Source organism: Zalophus californianus, chromosome 1 (genome assembly GCF_009762305.2).
Source record: "Zalophus californianus isolate mZalCal1 chromosome 1, mZalCal1.pri.v2, whole genome shotgun sequence".
Classification (NCBI taxonomy): Eukaryota; Metazoa; Chordata; class Mammalia; order Carnivora; family Otariidae; genus Zalophus; species Zalophus californianus.
The window spans coordinates 215,472,102-215,482,473 of record NC_045595.1 but is presented as its reverse complement, the minus strand read 5'-3'; the positions used below and the strand labels follow the sequence as shown (position 1 = coordinate 215,482,473).

The following is a 10,372-nucleotide window of genomic DNA, read 5'->3' as shown; positions in this document are numbered from 1 at the left end:
CTACTGCATCTCCCCACAGAGCCAGGTGGCGAGGGACAGGGAGGGGGTGTGGTGGAGAGCCCCCCCGACAGACAGCCCCAGATTCAGATCCTGCTGAGCCAAGCGTGACCGCGGTGGCTGAGGGAGGGCCGTGGGGTCCTGGGTGGGAGCTCCAGAAGGAGGAAGGCAGCAAGGCTGTGGCGGGCATGAGGCTGCTGTGGTCTGGTCCTACTGGGGGCACCAGAGAGGCTGTGCACAGGTGGCCGTGTTCCCCAGGGGATGCCACCCTGGGGGCTCCGAGCCTTGAGTGAGTGCACATGGGCTCTGCCACAGGCTGAGGTTTTCCCAGTTTCGTCTTCCAAAATAGGGAATGAGTTACGTGCTCCAAAACCGGAGTGACATGGGTTCTGTGGGGAAGCCTCACCAGCCCGTTCCCGCCGGGCCCCCTTCACACCCTCCTCAGAAAATCACTGTGTTCTGTTTCATACCCACTTCATGCCCATTTAAGCAAACACAAACACATGCGAATATATGTTCTTAATTCTTCCTTCAGTGTGTAAAGAGAACGGGTTACATGCTGGATTTCGAGTCTACTTAACAAGAGCACCTTTCTTATCGGTATTTAGAGAGACTCCTACTCAAAATGGGTTTTATTCACTCATCCTTTCCCCCTATTTTCTTAACCATTTTATGGTGAAATGTAAGAAACATTCAGAAACCACGACCAACTTCTCAAGGGTTTGTGACCATATCCTGGGTGACCCTCTCCTGTCACAGAATACCCCTGACTCCCACAACGCTACTCTAGGGTGACTGGACCTGTTTTCCTGTTGGTCCATCTGGCAGAAGCAAGCATGGCGGTTTGCTGACCTCCGAGTCCATCTGGTCCAGTGTGTCATTCAGAGCCCTTGTTTCCTTGCTGATCTTCTGCTTAGATGATCTGTCCATTGCAGTGAGGGGGGGTGTTAAAATCCCCCGCTATTATTGTATTATTATCAATGTGTTTCTTTGATTTTTGTTATTAATTGGCTTATATAATTGGCTGCTCTCATGTTAGGGGCATAAATATTTACAATTGTTAGATCTTCTTTTGGATAGACCCTTTAATTATGATATAGTGTCCTTCTGCATCTCTTATTACAGTTTTGATTTAAAATTTGATTTGTCTGATATAAGGATTGCCACCCCAGCTTTCTTTTGGTGTCCATTAGCATGGTAAATGGTTTTCCACCCCTTCACTTTCAATCTGGGGGTGTCTTTGGGTCTAAAATGAGTCTCTTGCAGACAGCATATCGATGGGTCTTGCTTTTTTATCCAATCGGATACCCCGTGTCCTTTGATTGGAGCATTTAGCCCATTTACATTCAGGGTAACTATTGAAAGATATGAATTTAGTGCCATTGTATTGCCTGTAAGGTGATTATTTCTGTATATTTTCTCCGTTTCTTTGTCTTTGTTCCTTTTGGGCTCTCTTCGCTCAAAGGATCTCCTTTAATATTTCTTGCAGGGCTGGTTTAGTGATCCCAAATTCTTTTAGTTTCTGTTTGTCCTGGAAGCTCTTTATCTCTCCTATTCTGAATGTCATCCTAGCTGGATAAAGTATTCTTGGCTGCATATTTTTCTCATTTAGTGCCCTGAATATATCATGCCAGTCCTTTATGTCCTGCCAGGTCTCTGCTGCCAGTCTAATGTTTCTACCCTTGTAGGTTAAAGACCTCTTGTCCCAAGCTGCTTTCAGGATTTTCTTTGTCTCTGAGATTTACAAGTTTCACTATTATATGTCGAGATGTTGACCTATTTTTATTGATTTTGAGAGGGGTCCTCTGTGCCTCCTGGACTTGAATGCCTGTTTCCTTACCCAGATTAGGGAAGTTCTCAAGTATAATTTGTTCAAATAAGCCTTCTGCCCCCCACCCTCTCTCTCCTTCTCTTTTGGGACCCCTATTTTTCAAATATTATTTCACTTTAGGTATTATTGATTTCTTGAATTCTCCCCTCGTGATCCAGTAGTTGTTTCTCTCTCTTTTTCTCAGTTTTCTTATTCTCCATCATTTTGTCTTCTATGTCACTGACCCTCTCTTTTGCCTCGCTTATCCCAGAAGTTAGAGCCTCCATTTTTTACTGCAACTCAATAATAGCGTTTTAATTTCAGCCTGATTAGATTTTAGTTCTTTCATTTCTCCAGTGATTTCTCCTCTGTGTTTTTCAAACCCAGTTAGTATCTTTCTAATCATTGTTTTGAATTCTGGTTCTGACATCTTACTTATGTCCATATTGATTAAATCCCTGGCCATGAGTACTGCCTTCTGTTCTTTCTTTTGGGGCAAGTTTCTCCATCTCATCATTATGTACAGAAAAGAATAGATGAAAGACAGAGAAGACAGAAACAGCAACAACACCACCAGAAAAATACAAACAAAACAAAGTAAGAAAAAAATCAAGAAGTAAAACAGAATGAAACAGTAAACTAGATCCTGGTGTACTTTGATCTGTTAAAAGAAACTAGATCTCAAAATAGGAAAGAAAGAAAAACTTATGTATATACACAAATAAAATACAATGAAAGGAAACCAAGAATAAAAAAATTTATATAATGTATATATAAAAATTAAAAAATTAAAAAAAGAATGGATAAAATAAGAAAATAACTGAAAAAAAAAAAACAAAACTGAAAGACTCAAGAAGGATAAAAGCACGAATGCTACATACCGTTTTCCCCAAGAGCTGAAGTTGCAGTTCTGTGTGATCGTGAACTTGGTGTTTGCCGGGTTCCTGCGAGTCTTCTGGGGAGGGACCTGTTGTGCTGGTTCTCAGGTGTCCTTGCCCGGGTAGAAGTGCACCCCTACCAGGGGGCCTGGCTCAGTGTAAGCAGCTCTGAATCGCACTGTGTGACCCTGTGTGCTCCCTGAAAGCTTTCCGCACCTTCCAGGAAGGGGTCACCTTCTTAGTTATAGAACTGAAGCAGTTCTTTTCTCAGATCTCCCATTGATTCTGCAGGTGTTCTGAATGATTTGAAAACTAGCTAGCTGGATTCCAGGGGCCAGGTGAAATTAGGGTCCCCTACTCCCCTGCCATCTTGACTCCTCCCCCCAACAAACATTTTTAAAGCACTTCGGCTTAGTCTGGGGATAGAGGGGGACTTCACTGATGCAACAGCATCCTTCTCGGCTCAAGGCCAGCTAGACAAGGGCAGATTCCAGGGTCAAGGCTGCCCGGCCTATACACTTGGGGTGGTGTGGACGGCCAGTGCCTGGAGTCAGAACCTGCCCCAGGAGAGTGGGGCAGGGAGGAGCACCATGATCAGTCCTGGTGGCACATGAACGGTCTGAATGTCTCCTTAGCCACCATGGGGGGTCCCTGGTGGGCACAGAGATAAGGAGGCTGAGAGCAGGAGGCAGCTGAAAGCCTTTATTGTACTGGGGCATGTGCATACAGGAATGTGCACGGCCTGCTGTCACGGCTCAGTCTGGGGTAGGTGACCTCCAAGGGCCAGGCAGAGACCTCAGAGCAAGCCCAGGAGAGCTGGTGGGGCCCACCGAGAGCCTTTGGAGGGCACTGGAGGGGCTGAGGAGTCCAGGGATGAGGCTGGGCTGAGGAAGGCCAGGGGAACTGCAGACCATCCATGAGGGTCTGGAGCACTGGCCACCAGAGTGCACCCTGCAAAACCTCTGGGATCCAGGGAGGGCATGGAGGGCAGGGTGCGGACCGACGGACAGGAGTGTAGCGTGGTGGCACGCTCTGGCGGAGCTGGGGATGGGCGGGGGTCCTCTTTTCCTGACTTCACACCCACACCTGGAGATGGAGTCTGCAGCATGCGGGACCTCTGGGTGAGTCTGAGTAGCACCACGGATAGAGGACGGTGCCCGCGGGGCTGGGGAGCCCGGGGCACAAGCCTGAGTGCACAGGCAGGGCCGGGGGCGGAGGCAGGGCGGCGGGCTGGGAATGCGAGATGGGGGCTGGAAGCCGGGGCCAGGGGCTCGAGGCTGGGGGCCTGGGCGTGGGTCTGGGGGCGAGGGGCAAGAGCGGGGGGGCGCTAGCAGATCCAGCGGATGAACCTGTCGAAGAAGCCGGGCTGGGCCAGGCTGTCATAGTCCTTCTCGCGGAAGACGGCGGTGGTGTCACCCAGGCTGATCTTGGATAGCACGTCTGTGTCCACGTCGCCGCCCACGGCCACCACGGTGGGCACCACGTTCTGCTTGCGCATGGAGTGCACGGCCTCCTCCAGGCTGTCGTTGCCCGTGACGCCGTCGGTGAGGAACACGAAGGCCAGCTCGGCGTGGCGGCGCGCCCCCGCCCGCGCGCCGCGCACCACGTGGTTGATGGCGTGCACGATGCCCGCGCCCACGTGCGAGAAGGAGTTGAGGTAGCGCGCGCCTTCCAGTGCCTGGTGGATGACCGTCAGGTTGGAGGTGAGCGGGAATTCCACCTGCTGCTCACCCGGGCCCCCGAACTGCAGTAGGGCCACGCGCGCGTTGAGCGGGTCGTCGTCCCTGCGCGCCAGCGTCAGCCGCCGGGACACCTCCTCCACGAAGCGCCGCGCCTTGTAGAAGTTCTGCTCGCCCAGCCGCTCGGAGCCGTCCAGCAGGAAGACGATGTCCACAGGCCTCTGTGTGCACTGGGCCACGTACAGCTCTGGGGGCAAAACGGGGTGGTGGGCAGGCGACCCGGGTGAGGCCCCCCCGCCCCCGCCGGCAGGGCCCTGCGCTGGCCGCTCCTCCTGGCCACTCCAGGCCCTGGCACAGTCTGGTTCCCGGCCCTGGCCATGCCCTGCACCCATCTCTGTGCACACCCCTCCCACTGGAGCCCTAAGAACCACCACGGTTGTCGGGTTGCATCCAAAGGCACGCATGGCCGGGAGCCCCCACCACAGTGCGCCGGGGTGGGCCCCGTTTTCTGGAACCTGTCACCGTCTTTGCTGGTTTTGCCTTCACCAGGAAATGTCCCCAAATCTGAGGACTGAGGGGTTTATTTCCACCCTCCAAGCACCATCTCTGCTCAGTGGCCTCCTCCAGGCCCTTCTGGGGCAGGAGGGGGACCCCAAAAGGGCCTCAGTCCACAGTAGGGGTGGGAGAGAGGATCAGGGAGGCTGTCTCTGTGTTGGTAATTGACAAAAATGATCTCACAAAGACCTCCAGCCCTGAAAACCCCAGGAGGCAAGGACCCACATCTGCCATGTTGTCCCAGAGCTGCCCAATGCTGACTGGGCCACGTCTCTCCCAGCTTTGGGAGCAGCGGAGAGAGGAGCCTGCGTCCTCTGGGACTGGACATCTCTCTGGTAGGCCCTGAGCACAGGGTGGCCAGGCCCCTGCAGCCTCTCCAATGACTCACTATTACCTGAGGAGAGCCCTGCTCCCATCTGGGTGGTCACCAGCCCTGGACTTGCCAGACAGCTTTGGGAGTGAGGCTGCAGCCAAGGCTGAGGCCAAGCCTCTGGGGGATGTGGGTGCCACAGCACAGGCCGAAAACCCACTCTTCACATACACGGGACATGGTCCACCCTCCGCAGACACGCAGCCAGGCCCCTCTGCCGTGGCCTTGCTGGAGACTTCACCTCTAACCGTAGCTGGGGCTGGGGGAGGACAGAGCTGGTCCTCCTGCTTGCATCCAATTTCTCAGCCCCGCAAGCCCCACTCTGGGATGTGGGTCCAGGTATGCTGACCCCTGGGGCCAGGAGTGTGGGGATCCCATCAAGGAGGAGGTCCTGACTCCTGGCACCGACGAGCAGGGCTTCAGCCCAGGCTCCAGCCTTGGGGCAGTCCTGCAGGCACCAGCCGCCCAACTATGCAGTTGCCCGCTCCAGACCAGTCCCCAGCCACAGCATGTCACCCCAGCACATCACGTGACCACAGCAATGCGTTCACACTCTTTTTCAGCTTTTATAGAATGTTTAAGGTGTGCTCACAGCACCTGAAGGTCGCTCCCTGGGTGTGTCACCACGTGGTGTGGGCGCCAGGCTACCCGCAGATGGAACAGCTATTTCTGGCAGGCGGGATTTTTTTTTTTTTTTTTTTTTTGGAGCTTATATTAATGATGTAGCTTATTTTGGTGGCCATGCAGACGAAAAGCAGCTTCTGCTTTAAATCCACGTGGCCAGAACTTGCTGAAAAAGTCTAGCAAGCAGTCTGGGTGCCCCTGCGCTCCCAAGTCACCACCAGCAGAGACACACATGGGGGGCGGCTGGCTTGGGGAGCAGTTTTCCTCAATGCACCAACCAGGGAGGCCGAGAAAAATGCATAAGGGGTGGTGGCAGGCACAGAGGCTGCAGGGGAATCGAAGAGTTTAGGGATTATGAGGCTCTGCTCTTCTCTTTTCTTTTCTGGCCAAATAATGTCTCCCCCAAAGATGCCCATGTCCTAGTCCTGGAGACTGTGAATATGACCTTATATGGCAAAAAAAGACTGCAGGTGGAATTAAATTATGAGCTTGAGACTACTCTGGACTCTCCAGTGGGCCCGAAGTGCCACCACAAGGTCCTTATAAGAGGGAGGCAGGGGGGTCAGGCTCCAAAAAGTGTGGGCTCCGTGACCACAGAGGCAGAGACAGGAGCTGGAGGAGACAGGAAGGGTCCTCCCTGAGCCCCCGGAGAGAGCGTGGCTCTGCCACACCTGGATCTTGGGTTTTCGGCCTCCAGACTGAGAGAGAACAGCTTTCTGTTGTTTTAAGCCCCTTCTTGTGTGGTAGGCTGCCCCAGGGAGCTAAGAGGTCTGGGTGGGGGCAGCTCTGGCCAGCCCTGCACGCAGGCGGCCTCTGCAGCTTCAGCAGAGCGCCAGCACGGTCTCAGGGTCCCCCACGATGTCCCTGTGCACCAGCTTAAATGTGTCAATGAACAGTTCCATCCAGTCCTGCCGCTCGCCTCCTGTGGCGAACTTGGCTCGCTCGGCGGTGTAGACCAGCACGGCCACCAGCCTGGAGTAGGCGGCCGGGTCCTGCGTGAACTCCGTGGCGTTTAGCAACTGTTGGATCAGGGGGATGGTCCTGGGGAAGGAGGCATCCGGGCCCTCTTCCGTGCGGAGGAAGGTGACCGGGGGCTCGCCGCCAGGCCGCGGTCCATCTGCAGGGGCATCCAGAGAAGGCTTTAAGGGACTAAGTTGGCGTGAGTGGGCCTCCAGCCGCCCTCCTGGGCTGAGCGTACTGTGAGAGCCAAGGGCCTCTCTCCTCCGGGATGACTTAGGACCAAAGCGAGGAATGGGTGTTAGGCTCAGCAAGGGGGTCGGATGAGGAGGCTGCGGGGGGGCTACAGCGCCCCCATGTCAGCACGCGGGTGCCTAAGCTCACAGTGGCATGGGGAGCCAGCAGCAAAGCACGTTGCCGAGGAGACGGGGAGTAGAAGCACCTTTGGGGTTCCCACAAGACTCTTGGCACAAATAGTGGCACTGAGACTTGACCAGTCTCGGGGGTGGCTTCTAGCAGCTCAAGGCTGTGCCCCTGGACCCCCCTCAGAACAGCTTCCAGAAAGCTTGCGATTCTAATCCTTCTCTGCGCTTTGAGATGCCCATTGTCCGCTGCCCAGAACTGTCCCCTCGAGGACCCGGGAGTGGCCGTGCCGCATACACTTGGGGCTCCGCTCTCCCTCCCAGTCCCCCTGGGAGGTCAGGGCCGGACCCCGCGGGCGCCTTGCTCCGAGTGCACCACGGCCTCTGTCCTAGGGGCCCAGGAGTTTCTTTCCCCTCCAGGGAGGTGCCAGGTGGCCAACCCAGGTGACCTGGTCGCACGGGCCCCCCACCCCGGCACACACACCGCCCTCTGAGCCTCTCCTCTGCACACCCGGCCCCGGAGAGTCTCCCGCGTCTATCCCAAGGAAGCGGGGCTCGGGTCACACTGGGGCCCCTCCCTCCTTGCAGCAGCTCTCCAGAACCAGCTCAGTCTTTGCCGCCTCAGACCCTGGCCAGCTCTGTTGCTCCCTGAAACCCTCATAGCTCTGACCCAATTGAGCAAGCTGCCCCCTGGTTGGGTCCAAGCCTAGGATAGTGGGCCTCTGGGTGGATGGGGCCATGTGGCCCAGAAGGTCAGTGTCATGCCCCAGCCAGCAGCATCCACCCAGCACCCTGTTTGGGGCCTTGAAATGCTGAACAGCACACCCAGCCCCTGGCGTGTCGGGTTTGTAAGATCTCATCGCCCAGCGACCTCTGCTTTCTTCCTCTCTGGTCACAATGTCTACGACACTTGGAAATCTTCATCACTTTAAAGGATAAGCTTGTGAGTTCAGCAGAGAAGGTAACTGGGAGAAGGAGAAGGGACTCCTAGGGGGCCACACCCTTCCACTGCTGGGTCTCGGAGGCACAGGGGAAGCAAGGTCACCACCCCACCAACAGCAAAACCACACGGAGACATCACAAGAAAGGGAGCTGTGGCCGGATAGCCCTCATGAACACAGATGCAGACATCCTCAGCAGAATATTAGCAAACCAAACCTAACAACACATAAAACGATTTATACACGGCAACCAAATGGGATTAATCCCGGGCCGGCGAGGTTGGCTCACCATCTGAAAATCAACGTCATCCATCACATCAACACGGCAAAGAAGAGAAACTGCCGAAGCAGCCTGTGACAAAGCCCCACACTCACTCAGGATGAAGTCCTCAGTAACTAGGAGCAGAGGGGACCATCTCAACTTGACAAGGCGCATCGGTAAAAAGAACCTCGGCTCACTTTGAACTCAGTGGTGAGAAACTGGAAGCTTCCCTGCCAAGACCAGGGCGAGGATGCTGGGTCCCTGCTGAGCCCTGACACCAGGGCTTGGGGTCTGGAGTCTGCCCTCGAGGGGCCGACCTGACTGTGGGACCCACTGCAGGATGACGGGGTGCCCTTGGGGTCTGGAGTCTGCCCTCGAGGGGCCAACCTGACTGTGGGACCCACTGCAGGATGACGGGGTGCCCTTGGGGTCTGGAGTCTGCCCTCGAGGGGCCAACCTGACTGTGGGACCCACTGCAGGATGACGGGGTGCCCTTGGGGTCTGGAGTCTGCCCTCGAGGGGCCAACCTGACTGTGGGACCCACTGCAGGATGACGGGGTGCCCTTGGGGTCTGGAGTCTGCCCTCGAGGGGCCAACCTGACTGTGGGACCCACTGCAGGATGACGGGGTGCCCTTGGGGTCTGGAGTCTGCCCTCGAGGGGCCAACCTGACTGTGGGACCCACTGCAGGATGACGGGGTGCCCTTGGGGTCTGGAGTTTGCCCTCGAGGGGCCAACCTGACTGTGGGACCCACTGCAGGATGACGGGGTGCCCTTGGGGTCTGGAGTCTGCCCTCGAGGGGCCAACCTGACTGTGGGACCCACTGCAGGATGACGGGGGTGCCCTTGGGGTCTGGAGTCTGCCCTCGAGGGGCCAACCTGACTGTGGGACCCACTGCAGGATGACGGGGTGCCCTTGGGGTCTGGAGTCTGCCCTCGAGGGGCCAACCTGACTGTGGGACCCACTGCAGGATGACGGGGTGCCCTTGGGGTCTGGAGTCTGCCCTCGAGGGGCCAACCTGACTGTGGGACCCACTGCAGGATGACGGGGGTGCCCTTGGGGTCTGGAGTCTGCCCTCGAGGGGCCAACCTGACTGTGGGACCCACTGCAGGATGACGGGGGTGCCCTGCGGGCAGGCAGAGGCACAGCCTGTGGGGTGCTTGGCCACTCTGTGTGGCCTCTGGCAGAGACTGCGCTGGCCCAGCTCTGAGGCCGGCACCTGGGGTTTGGGCAGCTCTGGGCACTGCGTACAGCCGTCCCCAGCGGACTTGAGGGACCCCAGGCCCAGGTCCCCAGAGTGAAGCCCAGAGCTCACAGGCAGCCATGGTGTGGTCAGGCTACCACCGTGATGACCATTTCCTGGGAAGCTCTCTGTCAGACAGTGTGGGGACCCCTGACCCCAGCTCAACACAGTTCCTTCCCTTGGGCCGCCTCTGTGCCTTCGGACCTGCCCAGCGGGCCCACCTGACACTCCATGAGGAGTACGCACGCAAGCCCAGGAAATGCTGACTTCGCCCAGCAGAGGAGGGTGTGGATGCGGGCTCCACGTTTCTTATCTGTGTCCTCTGTGGGATCTGCCAGCACAGCCCAGCCTGCCCGCTCCGGCGGCCCCCGCCAGACACGTGCAGGCCTAGACAGGAGCCCCCCACAACCCCCCCGAGTGTGCGAGCTGGGTGGGCAGGCTGAAGGGCTCAAGACGTCAAACCTCACCCCCAGCCCCTCCTCAGACGTGCCAGGGTCCTGGGGTTGAGTCGCCCATCTGAAGGTTTCTTGCCAGGGAGGGCTCCCGCAGCAGCCCCTCCTCCCCAGCCCTGGGCCGCTTGTGAGTCTGGGGTGGGGGGCTTGGCAGCACCCCGAGTTACCTGTCTGGCAGGGAAGGTCCGGGCACACGATCTGAGGGTCTAGGAGCAAGGAAAGAGGCCAGGCGTCCCAGTCAG

At 56.7% G+C, this 10,372-nt stretch overlaps 1 protein-coding gene across 2 annotated transcripts in view; it reads right to left on the bottom strand.

Annotated features, from left to right (window-relative positions):
* Window positions 1-3,372: 3,372 nt before the first annotated feature.
* Window positions 3,373-10,372, bottom strand: part of COL6A2 (collagen type VI alpha 2 chain) — a 33,695-nt gene continuing 26,695 nt past the window's right edge. The window contains exons 27-28 of one of the 2 annotated variants that reach the window (XM_027586099.1): window positions 10,298-10,336; window positions 3,373-4,611 (exon numbers count right to left, since the gene is read on the bottom strand). In XM_027586099.1, coding sequence (XP_027441900.1) covers window positions 4,013-4,611; window positions 10,298-10,336 — 638 coding nt within the window. In that variant the 3' untranslated portion in view covers window positions 3,373-4,012. Of the gene's footprint in view, window positions 4,612-5,835; window positions 7,031-10,297; window positions 10,337-10,372 lie in introns of those variants that run through there. The other variant, XM_027586100.1, reaches the window with a different exon arrangement.